This window comes from Hyperolius riggenbachi, chromosome 5 (assembly GCF_040937935.1).
Source record: "Hyperolius riggenbachi isolate aHypRig1 chromosome 5, aHypRig1.pri, whole genome shotgun sequence".
Classification (NCBI taxonomy): domain Eukaryota; kingdom Metazoa; phylum Chordata; class Amphibia; order Anura; family Hyperoliidae; genus Hyperolius; species Hyperolius riggenbachi.
The window spans coordinates 326,679,877-326,694,706 of record NC_090650.1 but is presented as its reverse complement, the minus strand read 5'-3'; the positions used below and the strand labels follow the sequence as shown (position 1 = coordinate 326,694,706).

General features: G+C 41.6%; 1 protein-coding gene across 3 annotated transcripts in view; it reads left to right on the top strand.

The window, feature by feature from the left end:
- The window catches only part of CDH2 (cadherin 2), a 431,764-nt gene that overhangs the window by 393,661 nt on the left and 23,273 nt on the right, over nucleotides 1-14,830 (top strand). For all 3 annotated transcript variants that reach the window (XM_068237301.1, XM_068237303.1, XM_068237302.1), the window contains 4 exons: nucleotides 107-360; nucleotides 2,781-2,923; nucleotides 5,854-6,087; nucleotides 14,516-14,749. In XM_068237301.1, the coding sequence (XP_068093402.1) occupies nucleotides 107-360; nucleotides 2,781-2,923; nucleotides 5,854-6,087; nucleotides 14,516-14,749 (865 nt within the window). The remainder of the gene's footprint in view (nucleotides 1-106; nucleotides 361-2,780; nucleotides 2,924-5,853; nucleotides 6,088-14,515; nucleotides 14,750-14,830) is intronic.

Here is a 14,830-nt window from a genome sequence, read left to right as displayed (position 1 = left end):
GGTTCTCTTTAAGAATTATGTATGCTTCCACATGCCATAGTAGCAATAATGGCTCTCCAGGAAGTTTTATATTCTTACCTGTTTTTTTTCCCATGTTTACTTTTAGCCTGTTGACTTTGAGACCAACAGGATGTTTGTTGTGACAGTAGCTGCAGAAAATGAAGTGCCTTTAATCAAGGGCATCCATCACCCTCCTCAGTCAACAGCCACCGTCTCTATTAGCATCATCGATGTCAATGAGAGTCCGTACTTTTCTCCAAACCCAAAGCTGGTGCGTCAGGAAGAGGGCCAACAACCAGGATACGTCCTTGTAACCTTGAATGCTCAGGATCCAGACCGATACATGCAGCAGACAGTCAGGTATCTACAACTTCTTTTCCATTTAAAACTTTTCTTGTTCAGGTAATTTGGTTTTCCTTGAGGAGGTCACTGCTCGGTTCGCTCATTGCTTTAAGCCAATATGTATTGGCTTAATATTGATGTTTCTGTTATTTTTATTTTTTTACTTTGTTTCTGTTTACCCCAATTAAAGTCATTGATGAAGAGTGGCTTACAGGCATCAATAGACAGATAATTGTACCCAGTCCTGTGTTTCTGCAATCCAGAACGTGCCCTCTCTGTAATGTCTGAATGGATTTTTAAATATAGAATGGCTTGTATCCCAATAGAGAAGCAGCAAAGTTATTTAAGTGTGCTTTATTTCCATAAAGTATGATTATTATTATTATTTTGAAATTATAACTGGAGTACGCATAGCCGTGGTCTAAGGTCCTGTGATTAAAACATGCAACAATGTTAACTCTGCGTCCATTCCGAGATTTGCCTCGTTGCTATCGTCAAACAACTGTCTAGTATTGGAAGTCCTCCAGCCGTCAGTAGGATACCAGCTGCAAGGTATCTGCTCACCACTCATTGGCCTAAATTCACTAAACTTGTCTCCTGTCTTTAATAACTCTTCTGAGCTGTTTCTACAGTTATCACCATAGTTATCACCATTGTGGTTCCACCAAGACCTTGGAGGGGTCGGAAGTTTTTAGTAATTTTTGCTATTTGATGATTTGCTTTGAGATCACTTGACTTTACTGTGAAAACCAATGAATAATTTAGGAAAAAATGTATTTGTCTCCTTTCACATGGCCAAGTAGATATTAACGCTTTTTTTCCCTTTCACTTTGTTTAATAAAAAAGTGCAAGGAACTGCTAAGCTTACCTGCTTAATATAATCAAATAATCCACTAGCTTTGTCCAGATTCTTGTTTAGAAAAGAACTACAGTAGGAGTCTAAGTTTAAGTGATCACAAGCTCACTATTTTTTCTTTGCACACTGTTCCACTATCTTTTTTCCACTTCCAGCTTTGGGAACAGACTCCTGTGTTAGTATAAAGCTAATTTTAATTCAAACCAGAAGTGCTTTAGCCGTGCATACAATGGTTAGAACACATTCTTTTCTATCTGACGCGCCTGTTAATGTAAAGATTGATAGATAGTGGCTACACATTGCTACTATTTGGAGGCCTTTGCAAGTTTAGAGTTAGGCTGCTCATGGTTATGCAGAGATCACTGATAATACTTCTCACATTAAAAACCAAACTAAGATCATTGAACCTTCTTAAACTCAGAGGAGATGAATGTAAATTAACCTCCCCTCACCCCATTTATTTTGTCTCTAGCCTAGGTTGCATTTTTAAGATTTTATCAGCTTCTTATTTTAAAACAATATGATATATGTCAAGGGTGTCCATTAGGTAAATTGTAATCTACCGGTAGACCCGAATAACTTCTGAGTAGATCCCACACCACCTACCTGAGTTATGTATGAGTCGCAATTTGTCTCGTTGACCTGGATAGTGTGATATGCTGTCCTGAAGTTTTGCACAGCAGTGTAGAAGAGTATGATGTTTCTAGGTGGGGAGCCATACATTTAGAATCATTGGTCTTGATTCAGTAAGCAGTGCTAACTGTTAGCACGCTTGTGAAAAGTCCCTCTTCATGTCTAAACTCAGTTTAGGCGTGATAAAATCAACTCGCGCGCAAAGTCCCGTGCGCAAAACTTTGCACACGCACGGCGCGGCGAGCGTGAAACATCGCACCGCGATGCGATGATAACGGAGCATCCGATGCCCCTATAAGGCCACATGAGGTGCGACCTTAACGTCACACTATGCGACATTAAGGTCGCACCTTATGTGACGGCATCGGATGCTCCGTTATCGTTGCATTGTGGTGCAATGTTTCTCGCACACCTTGCGCGCGATCTTATTGTCAAAACGGTGCTAACGGTGCAAAGTCTTTAGGTGTGCTAAGTAGGTTAGCACTGCTTACTGAATCAAGCCCTTTATGTGCTACTGCTAGTTACAGTGCCAGGCACGGAGTATGATATTGTAAGCATTATATTTGTACTCTATTTGGTCAAGAAATGTTTTTTTGGGCTTACTGAGGAGGAATCTATGATATACATCTAACTGGCTGGTGGCTGGTGATAATCACTGATGAAGTGCTGATGTGCATGTGCTGTAGTTGTGGCTTGCATCTGTAGGTAGATTCTATTTGGTAGATCATTTTCAATGCATATTTTTTTAAGTAGCTCACAGCTGAAAAAGTGTGGGCTCCTCTGACATACTTATATTTTTTAGGCTAGAACATTTCTTTACATCACAATTATACCCATGATAAAGCCTCGACTGATGTAGATTTTCATGATAATTTAGGCTTGTATATACAGTATGCGTTGCTTAATTGAGAAATGATGTCCTAACATCAGGAGTTTATTTTGTTTTTAGATATGCAAAGCTTTCAGATCCTGGAAACTGGTTAAAAATTGACCCAATGAATGGACAGATCACAACAATTGCTGTTCTGGACAGGGAGTCCATGTATGTGAAAAACAACATGTACAATGCCACATTTCTGGCGACCGATAGTGGTAAGTACACACTTAGTCTTTTTGTGTACATTTCATTAGAACGTAATTTCATCACATGCCTCTGAAAATGGTTATGTAGCCTACACCTCACATTTTTGGAACACAAAGATGGTAATGTTTTCAGTAAGTGTTAATTAATCACACGTTAATTTGCTTTAGCTGTCTGCTGCCTTTTTGAGTATAAAATATGGAGTGTAAGCACGTATTCAGTTACATTTTCAACAGTTCTCTTGGAAACGGTAATATACTGGTGTTTCTCTAATGAGATTTAGATTTGGATTGTTTTCTTAACTTTTATTGCTTGCAAATCACCATATATTTACAGTGAATAATTTGCAAAATGAAGCAATTGCCTTACACATTTAAAGTAATATTCAATTTTTGTTCAAATAAAATTTCTTTCCAATTTACATCTGATCCTCTGCCTCTAACATTTTCTGAATGCGTATGAATGGTCTAATTCCAAGATCCATAAACTTTGCATTGTATTACATTTCATTGCAGTTCAGGGTGTTCTAACTCAAGTCTGACTCTACCGGCTTAGGCAGCTTTTACATTTGGCCCATGCAAATTCGGCATGCGATTTTCCATGTTTTTTTTTTTCACAAGTTCGAACCGGTATTTTGTGGTTATTTTTTTTTTCTCCGTGGTTTTTTGACGTTTGTGCTCATTTTTGCATAATTTTTATATTGAGATTTTTGTGTGCATACCAAAGGAGTGAGATTAATTTACATGAGAAGGTATCTAATTGACTTGAAAATGCAGAAAACACTAAATGCACAAAAATGCAGGTCAAATGTTATACCATTGAATTACATTAGCTGAGCAACAAATGTAAAATCGCAGTAACATACACATTTTGATAAGTGTGAATGGGGCCTAAATGTTTGTTACTCCTGTAGCCATAAATTCAGTATGACAGCTGCGTAACTCACATAATTGAAATAGAAATAGAAACAGTTGTGTGCATGTGCATCTTAGTACTTGTTAAATTTGAAAACAAAATTGGAAAAAAAATAAACATCAACTCCAGGGCAAGTGCTGATTAGCCTGCAGTGCTTACCACTCTGTGCTGCCATTTTGCATAGCTAATGGGTTGTGTGCCCCCCTGGCAGGGTGTGTTTTTTTTATTTAGGGGGGGGGGGGGGCTTTGTATATGTATGTAACAGTCCCTTTAATCAAGAAAGAAAAAACAGACTTGCAGGCAAACATCTCGGGCAGTTTGATATGGCAGACGGGTGAGGCAGGCATGGCCTGCAGCTAACAGCAGCCTCCCCTCCTTTTGAATGCTTGTTCACAGGCCATGCACGCCCAGGACATTTGGCTGTAAGTGTTCTTCTTTCTCTTGTTTAAAGTGATTGTTGAATCCATGGACAGTGCCCTCTCACTCCCTCTTAATGGTCAGACATACATCTATTGACTTCCTGATGTGGAACAAGTCCTTATAGAGTACTGCAGAAAAAAAAAAGACACATTTAAAGGCCCATGTGGATGATCCCAGTTCCCAGCCTCATCTGTCTTCCCCACCCTCCCCCATCTCCTAGATAGTTGGTCAGATTTTGTTATAAATAATCCTGGCGTTGTGCAGTACTTCCTTCTTCTACCTCGCCCCTGTATGGTTTTTATCTTTGAGTTGAGAAAGCCTTTACATTTTGGATTCTTAAGTTCTTGTGATATCCTAAAACAAGCTATTGCAGTCACTTTTTTTTCTCTAATCAAACAAGTGAAACTTTTGGTCCACTAGAAAGTTAAACTTAATGACAGGCATGCAAAAACAGTGGAAAATTCCAACTTTCTCTACGTTTTTGGCCCAACACTTTAGGAAGCAAGATTTGCAGACACATAACTGCTCCAGGCACTGCCTCATTTTGTTTTAGAAGAGGAGATTCTGCATTACAGACAAGATGCATAGTACCATTACCCACTAAAATGCTAAGCAGAGAGGAGCTCACCAATACATCATACAGTTTTTTGTTTTTTGTTTTAGAGCTGTTACATTTTTTTATTTTTTTGATTGAGTGAAGACTCAAACCAATCCACCATACACTATTCCATTTTTTTATAAATCTGTCAGAATTTTCCACCATGGCCGATAGATAATCTTGACTAAAATTCAACAAAATAAATGAAGAGAACTGCCTGAAGAAGAAATGTAATGTTTTCAAAGCTTGTAATTAACCATATACAGTTAGTCATTAATCCATTAGCAGCTTTAAAATGAGTCATCTCATTTGAGATAAGTGCACTGCTTTTGACCTCAGTCAGCAGAACTCGTTGTGCTGTAAATTCTTGGAATGCTTTGATCTCTCTCTGCTAGCAGAAAATATAGACACTAAAAGCAGAAGTCCTCTATTATTGTATTACACTGTCCCCTATTGACAAGTGGGCCATACATACACATTACAACATTACTAATTTGAAGCAAGGGCATTTAAATAAAAAATATTAAAAATGTGCTAAGGGAGGTGTGCAAGTGCCCTGGACACATCTAAATAAATTGGCAGCTAAAAGGTTAAAGGTACTACCTAAATCAACATTTGTTGGTTTGATTCACTTGCTTTACCATGGTCTGAAAAGTAACTTTTGTAGTAATTTGTTAAACTAAAAAGGATGTTGGTGGCATTTTATTGTTTAATTCTGTGTTGGATTAGTAAATCAATAGGTGTTAGTCCCTGCTTAACTATCAAGTCTGGAATTCAGCCACAGTGAAATTGAGTATGCCACAAAGTCATCTATCTTCAATATAGGTAACATGAGGCCATCTGTGAATTTGTATACGCCAGCAAAATGCTAAGCAGTGTCATAATACTAAATTATCACTCACTTGATATAAAAATAAATTGTTATAGTTAATCCTTAACAATTTATGAGTTAAACCTCAACACAACATAGGTTGGTATTTATGAATGTACTCATTTTATTTCTAACAGGTGTTCCCCCAATGAGCGGTACGGGCACATTACAGATTTATTTGCTGGACATAAACGACAATGCCCCTTATGTCTTCCCGAAAGAAGTGGAAATCTGCGAAAGACCAGATCCAAATGCCATAAATATTACAGCAGTAGATGCTGACATCAACCCCAATGCAGGACCTTTTATCTTTGAACTCCCCTACGCCCCAATGGACGTAAAAAAAAACTGGACAATAACGCGAATCAATGGTAAGCATGACTCATCTTGACAAGCCTTTAGTGTGTTTTATTCTACAACTTCCTGACAGTTTTGCCACCCGCTGAGTTTTAATAGCTTATCAAAGGAGGGCATTAGAAGATACTTATAGGACCACTAAATCTTAAGTAAGGGCAGCCAATTTGAAGTCTGGTATAAATTACCTTCACAAAAGTGTGTGTGTGTGTGTGTGTGTGTGTGTGTGTGTGTGTGTGTGTGTGTGTGTGTGTGTGTGTGTGTGTGTGTGTGTGTGTGTGTGTGTGTGTGTGTGTGTGTGTGTGTGTGTGTGTGTGTGTGTGTGTGTGTGTGTGTGTGTGTGTGTTTATTAAACACTCAATGGACCCAGATGTCATTTACTATTAAGACTAAATTGGGGAAAGATTTTAACTCGTATCAAACTAAAGTTATTCTGGTCACACACACACATAGCCTAATGAAGCCTCCTTAAAGTGGATCTGAGATAAACTTTTACTCATTGCAAAATTGTGTTCCTTCCTTTCATATAGTTTACAGGGCATTCCTCAAGCCAAATATTTTTTTTTGTTTTAATACTCTAATTCCCTATAAACTAAACAAGCCTTGCCCACAGCTTCTCCAGAGAGCCTTGGCACTCTCAGTCTCAGTAGCAAGGGCTCACGGGAGCTCAGTCTGGGCAAGAGGAGGAGGTGTTACTAGCCAGAGATTTCAGAGGCAGAGGGGAGGAGGAGAGGGGAGTGAAGTTTTCACAGGCTGAGGGCTGGAGATGCAGATCAGCTTGCCTGGGTGTAATGTGGCAAACAGAACATGGCCACTCTCATTGTATCACAGGAATAAATAATCATAAACTGTTGAAGCTGTTTGCAGCTAGATTTACTGTGTAAACTATCTAAACTTTAGTTAAGCTATATACAGTGGCTTGCAAAAGTATTCGGCTCCCTTGACTTTTTCCACATTTTGTCATATTACTGCCACAAACATTAATCAATTTTATTGGAATTCCATGTGAAAGACCAATACAAAGTGGTGTACATGTGAGAAGTGGAACGAACATCATACATGATTCCAAACATTTTTTCATAAATAACTGCAAAGTGGGGTGTGCGTAATTATTCAGCCCCCTTTGGTCTGAGTGCAGTCAGTTGCCCATAGACATTGCCTGATGAGTGCTAATGACTAAATACAGTGCACCTGTGTGTAATCTAATGTTAGTACAAATACAGCTGCTCTGTGACGGCCTCAGAGGTTGTCTAAGAGAATAGTGGGGGCAACAATGCCATGAAGTCCAAAGAACACACCAGACAGGTCAGGGATAAAGTTATTGAGGAATTTAAAGCAGGCTTAGGCTACAAAAAGATTTCCAAAGCCTTAAACATCCCACGGAGCACTGTTCAAGAGATCATTCAGAAATGGAAGGAAGATGGCACAACTCTAAACCTACCAAGACGAGGCCATCCACCTAAACTTACAGGCCGACCAAGGAGAGCACTGATCAGAAATGCAGTCAAGAGGCCCATCTCAGCTCACTCTCTGACACATGCCCCACTGTGCTGGCTTCCATTTTTACTTAATGTGCTCTACAGACAGCCTTACCATTCTTCTGCATTACTGTGTCTTCTATCGCTATGGTCACGTTGTATGAATTAAAGGAAAACCATCATTTGTATGAGCCTGACAGGAATATAAGATTTAACCACATCAGTTACAACAAAATCACATTTCAGATACTTATTGGGTGAAATTGTTTTTTAATATATATGTCCCTATCTACTTTCCACCTCCTTTGATATGATTGGAATCTCTTAAAGAGAACCTGTAACAAAACAAAAGTTCCCCTGGGGGGTACTCACCCCGGGAGGGGGGAGCCTAAGGGTCCCTTATGAGCCTTCCCCCATCTCTGTAGCTGCAGGCAGTCCAGCGCTGGCTCCCCCGAAGTGTCCCGGAATCCTTCCTCGACAAGGCTGACAAGCGCTGATTTATTAACCTTTCCTGGTTCCAGCGGGGGCGCTGTTGCTGCTCTCCGCACAGAGATAAAATAGAAAATAGCCAATCTTTGTCGGGTCCGCTCTACTGCGCAGGCGCAGGAGACTTGCGCCTGCGCAGTAGATCGGCCCGACACCGATTGGCTATTTCCGTCTATCTCCAAGTGGAGAGCCGATACTGCGCCTGCGCTGGAGCCGGGAAGGTAAATATTTACATCCCCGCTGTTCGGGGAGCTTTATCGCCACCGCCGTGGGACCGAGGAGGACGGGGGAAGCCACAATAGGATACGGAGGCTTCAGCCACCCGAGGTGAGTACCCCGCCAGGGGAGGTTTTTTTTCGTTACAGGTTTTCTTTAAATTTACTGGGTATGTATGATCACCTGCAATGCATGTATCATGGGCATAGCAATCACCCCTGCCATCGGGCCCAGAGGCTTTGGGGGCCCGTCCTCTCCCCAACCAGAAGTGCAGCCAATTAGCAAAGAAACCTCCCCACTCACTCACAAAAACCATGTGCAGGAGCATGTGTAATTTTCTTCCTGCTTCCAGAGGCTGCTTCGCAGCAGAACACTCTCTGCTGCCATTCGCCAGCTCCCGATCACATGGGTTTTCGGGGACCAAGGGGGCCCATGCTTTCATTTTTGCAGGGGGGACCTATCAAGTCTAGCTACGCCCCTGGCATGTATAGATCTGTATCGCCTCTTTGTGTCTTATTTTGTTGTCATTTGGAAGTGGTATGGTAGGGGGAGAGTGTCTGTAAAGTGACAGGTTCCATGCAATCTGTATCTGCCTGTTGAACATGGTACCAGTATACAGGAAACTAAAGTTGAAGAGAAATCGAGAGCCCAATATGGTGTAGTATGTCAACATTGATTGGATAAATGAAACAGTGAGATGGTAATACTCACAAACACGGGTTACCACCTAGGTAACCACTCATTAGGCAGGTGAGGAGATTAGACCTGTCCTCACTCAGGATTAAGAAGTCGCTCTCTGTAGATAGGAAGAAAGGGGGTAGATCACCCCTCCACCTGGGGTGGACTCAAATATATTGGTAGGTGAACAGAGGCGCCAGAAGGATAAAAGTACATAAAATTTTAAAAAAAAATTGCTGGGAGGAAGTGGTGGACTCGCCTCCGTTAAAGCAGACACTAAGGACTGTAAATATATAGATATACACATTTATTGAAAATACCCCAAAGATGCAACGCGTTTCGCGGGCACAACCTACTTCTTCAGGCAATAAGCAGGGGATAAACAACAGCAATTCAGTTGTAGCAAGTAGAGCACCTCTACTTGCTACAACTGAATTGCTGTTGTTTATCCCCTGCTTATTGCCAGTCCTTGGTGTCTGCTTTAACGGAGGCGAGTCCACCACTTCCTCCCAGCAATTTTTTAAAAATTTTATGTACTTTTATCCTTATGGCGCCTCTGTTCACCTACCAGTATACAGGAAAGCTGTCATATTACAGACAGCTCTCCCCTTGCTACAGCACCTCTCGAGAAACAAAAAATTACTGAAGACTGAATGGTATGACGATCTCATGTGTCATCAGTGAAAATGCGGACTGGCAGTAAAGGCATCGTATATGCACATCCTTTGAGATCATTGTGTGTGTGTGTGTGTGTCTATGGGTCAGAAACAGGGATGGTCGTAGTCAGCCAACTTCGCTACGCTGGAAATACGCGTAGTTTTACGCAATTACGCTTCGCCAAACTACGGCTTTGAAATCTAATATTCGCTTCGTATGCATTTCGTAGAATACGCGTTAAAATACGCAATTACGCGTAGTGTGAAGCGTAGTGTATGCAGATGCTTATGCTTGTATGCTGAACATTTTACGCATTAATTCCTCTTTAGATGCTTATCCCGGGTACTCTTCTATGCGTACATTCCCCTTTGCAATGCGTAAATTTGTACGCATACAATCGTACACGGAAAAATAGACGCAAGTAATGCATATGTAGTGGACTACGCAATATACATGTTAACTACGAATAGTAAGCGTAAGCTACGCGTAGCGGCACTTCGCTACGCGTAAATTCGTAAGCGTAGTTCTGCAACCTCACCTACGAACTACAATGCGTAGATGCAAACTACGATGCGTAAATTCGCACTGGCGTAGTTTCTGCTCATCCCTGGTCAGAAAGCATGCAAGTAAAGAGCTGTGCTGGAAGTGAAAAAGAGTGGAATTTTAGCAAGACAAGACTTCTCGGCACTCTGAGCATCTGAGTTTGCCCGCAGCTATAGCAGCAATGCTTTATGGGTAATACAGTGATCCGGCGATTGAGCCGGACCCCAAATTACTTCTCCCTCTGAGTTGCTAAGACTGGGAGGGGGAATATCAATGAACGGAATTTCACCGACAGCAGGGGGAGCCGTCATTCGGCTCACCTGTGGCAAAGTGACCGGGAGGCAAAGTGCATTGTACGCGGGATTCATTTGAAACATTACTTTAAACAGCTTACCTAGCATATGAATACCCAGCTACTCCACCATACTCCTTAGAGTTTCCCAAATCAGGAGTGTCCATGCTATTGCAAATGTTTACAGAATCGGGGCTAGATAACGAGAACAACTTGCACTTCCTGTTAGTTTTGGAAATGTAATAGCCTACTTCAAATTGAAATGTAAAGTGCATTTTAATACCATTCAGTTGCAAACACAATGAATTAAACATTGACATGATGGTCATGTGTCGTAGGGCCATTGTGCCAGGGAACGGGTAAGCTCCATGCCAATCTCTGCAGAGGGATGCTAGGCTGATTCTTGATCTGTACTCATTATTGCCAGGTAAATGTCTGCTCTCCCAAGAGGCAGGCCTGCCAATACGTGACTCTATCTCTATAGATTTCAAAGCGACAAAATCCGATACCGCATGCACACAAAGAATTCAATGGAAACCTTCAAACTCCTGCTAACTTTAATAAGTGATGCTTCTTTTAACAGATCACTCAAGGTGGTAATCTCCTGCCACAGTATAAATAACAGCCACTTCTGTGATTCATTCTGCATTGAATCGTAGTTAAATGCAACTAATCAGGGAAGTGTTTTGTACGCAGCCTTTGTCTATTAGAGCGATTTTATTAATTCAGATAAATGAAACCTGCTGCTACAATTGCACTCCTCCCCGCAGCTGTTTAATGCTGCAAGCTATAATATTGTTGATTGTTGTGTTACCTGTTATTGTTACTTTTTTTATGTAAAACGGTGAGCATAGCTATGAAAAATAACCGGCTATTGTTTGGTTTATAGAAAGGAAGATTGCATACAGTTCGGGGTTTTTTTGTCGGTTTTGTTATCTGCAAAATATTTTGCTGGGGTTTATATAGAAATGTGCTCTACGTTTTACAAGGGAAATATTACTGCTGGTATAAAAGTTGTTCCCTTACAAAAGAACTTTTGCAACAGTTACAAAACACCTTTTATGCGCTAAACTTTCTGAGTGTGAGAGTTTTTATATTATTTGTAGAGCTCAGTGGGAGGATTGTTTCCTTGTATACTTCCCAAGCGTAATGATAAAGGGAACATTGTATAAAGAGGCCATTGAGGAAAGGTCTTGTCCCTTTATGTTACTCCTCATTCCATTAGACGTCAGTCATACAATTTCTCATTATTAGAGTTTCTGACAAAAATGGGATGTCATAAAATATGAAACAGTGGGACAGATTGTTCAAGGACAATTGTAACAAAAGGGATATGGAGGCTGACATATTTATTTCTTCTTAAAGGACTTACGAGGTAAAAAATCGTAATTTTGATCTTTACCTGTTTAATATTTGAATCCATAGATGTATTCCAATGCGCCCTCCGTTCTATTCCGCCTCAAAAGTATCCTTTATCGTCCCCCCAGGCTGCGACCCGACCCCACAGCACGGGTCGTCTCCTATGCCACATTCAAGATAGCCGCCGCAAAGATCCGTGGCTGCGCAGTACGCATGACGGAGAGTGCGGCTGCGCAGCTCTCCGCCCTTGCCCAGCCGCATACTCGCTGTCAGCGTCCTCCTACTGTGACAGCGGGCGCGCTCACAGCGAGGGCGGAGAGCTGCGCAGCCGCACTCTCCGCCATGCGTACTGCGCAGCCGTGGATCTTTGCGGTGGCCATCTTGAATGTGGCATAGGTGACGACCCGTGCTGCAGGGTCGGGTCGCAGCCTGGGGGGAATATAAAGGATACTTTTGAGGCGGAATAGAACGGAGGGCGCATTGGAACACACCTATGGATTCAAATATTAAACAGGTAAATATCAAAATTACGATTTTTGACCTCGTAAGTCCTTTAAGCAATACCAGTTCCCTGGGTGTTTTGCTGATCCTCTGCCTCCAATACGTTCAGACACAGACCCTGCACAGGCATGCAGCAGATCAGGTGTTTCTGACATTATTGTCAGATCTGGCAAGGTATTGTTTAACCACTACAGGACCACAGGTTTACACCCCCCAGTGACCAGGTGATTTTTTACAATTACGCACTGGGTAGCTTTAACAGTTTATAGCACGGCCATACAACTTAACACCCAAATTAATCTTACCTCCTTTTCTTTCTACCAACAATGCTTTTTGTTTGTGGTATCCGATTGCTGCTGCCATGTTATTTATTTATTTTTTGTTATCAATTTTATTTTATTTTTTTAATAAGAAATGCTATTTTTTCCTCCCTTTCCACAGAGATCCCATCACTTTAATCGCCTCTCGTAGGCAACAGCCTATGAGGGGGAGTAGATTGTGATCCACTCCAGGGGACAGCTAAGTGACAAAGCTGTCCCCTATACAGCGCTGCGCTAGATCGCAGCGCTGTACAAATGAAGATTACTGTTTGCTTTTCTTCTAACAGCCTGCCAGCTCCCATCGTGGCTGGTAGGCTGTTCATTGATCACCGCTCCGTCTTTCAGCAGGGAACGCTCATGCATGCGCGCACACATTCCCTGCTAATCATCGTCTCCAGGACCTGTTGCCAATCAGCATTAGGCGGATCTAGGGAGCCGCTCTGCGACCGCCCATCGATGTTAGGCGGTTGCAGAGCATTTAAAGGGAAATAAATATGGCAGCCTCTATATTCTTCTTACTACAGTTGTCCTATTGGGCTTGATTCACAAAAGGGTGCTAACACAGTTAGCACGCCTAAAAGCTTTGGACGTGCAAACTAGGGTGCTAAGTTGTTTGAACGTTCAAAGCTGTTACTGATCGCGCGTTAAGTTGGTGCGCCTGAAACGTCACACCGTTGCATGCAAAACGTCACATTATTCGCGTGTAAAATAGCTTTTCAGGCTATTTTGCGTGCGAACGGTGCGACGTTTCGCGTGCAACGGTGCGAAGTTGCGCAGCGCTAACCTTTGCACGTGCAAATGCTTGCGCGCATATTAGCGCGTGAAGCTGCTGTTTTCTCGTCCTAAGTGCCTTTTCACTGGCGTGCTTACACTTAGCACCCTTTAGTGAATCGAGGCCATAGACTTTATTTAGCCTCTAATACTATTTTGATTGTCTTGGGTGAAAATTGAATGTGTGCACAGGTGCCCCAGTGCCATCAGTAATCCATTGTGTTTGATCACTAATAGATAATCTCAGTTGTTATGGTGGGAGCTTCCTCTGAATTTACCACAAATGCGATTATATTGTCCAATGCAACGCCACACTGTGAATGTAGCCTAGTAGTTAGCTGAGCCTTCACAAAGGCAAGCCAAAAAGTACATACACCTTCAGATAAGGCCCAATTTCCACTGGCTGCATTTGTTTTGCATTTTCACAGTGTGTCTGTAGTGTTACGTTTTGAATGAATTGCTGTGGTCAATTTTACAGTGATTTTTCTAAATTGGTGTGATTTCGTCATGATTCTTATTCAAGTGAATGAGAATGCTTTTCTCATAATGCAATTGCTGTGGAATCACAACACAAACGCAGGCAGTGAAGATTGAACCTAAGTCCTTTACATTTCTAGTGCTTCAGTAAATAATTTAGGTCAAACATACATGAGTGTGACACAATAGCCATTCTCCTTTCTCTTTGAGCTGCACCAACAGCAGTTCTTGCAGTAATCAGCACAGACCCCCCGGTTCTGCTTTCGGGGTTCATTGGACGTTGTGGAGAAGCAATATTGTAAGGTAGACTGACGCTGGATAATTTTCCCTGTATAGAGTAAACCAAAATATTCAACTGCTTGCCAGTGTACTGGGAAATAGAGTCATGTTATTACTGTGTAGAAGTCCTGCTTTGCAGAGATCAGTGAACCTTAATGGGATCATGTTTGCAGTCCTTCCTGACTTGTACTGAAGCCCTACTTAGAAAGAGCATGTACCCTTACATTGCCTATAGCCTTGAACTGCCGTAACTGTGCAGGGATCATCATGGATGCATTGACTATTTATCAAACGATAAAGCATTGCAACCTATGGACAAAGAAGGAATATTTTTAGACATTCACACATGTTTTTAGACAACAATTAACATGAATGTTTTTCTTCCTAGGTGATCATGCTCAGCTAAGTCTGAAGATTGGCTCTCTAGATGACGGAATCTACACTGTCCCAATACAAATCACAGATTCTGGAAATCCTTCCATGACAAACATTTCTTACCTGCGTGTCAAAGTCTGCTCTTGTGACATGAATGGATATTGTAGTGGAGTTGCACCAATCATTGGAACAGGTCTTGGGACAGGTGCAATCATTGCTATTCTTCTGTGCATCATTATTCTGCTAAGTAAGTACCTTTCCCACTGAACAGATTAGCCCATTGCATCTAACTTGACAGTCCTGCCACAGTAAAACTGTGTACACTTGC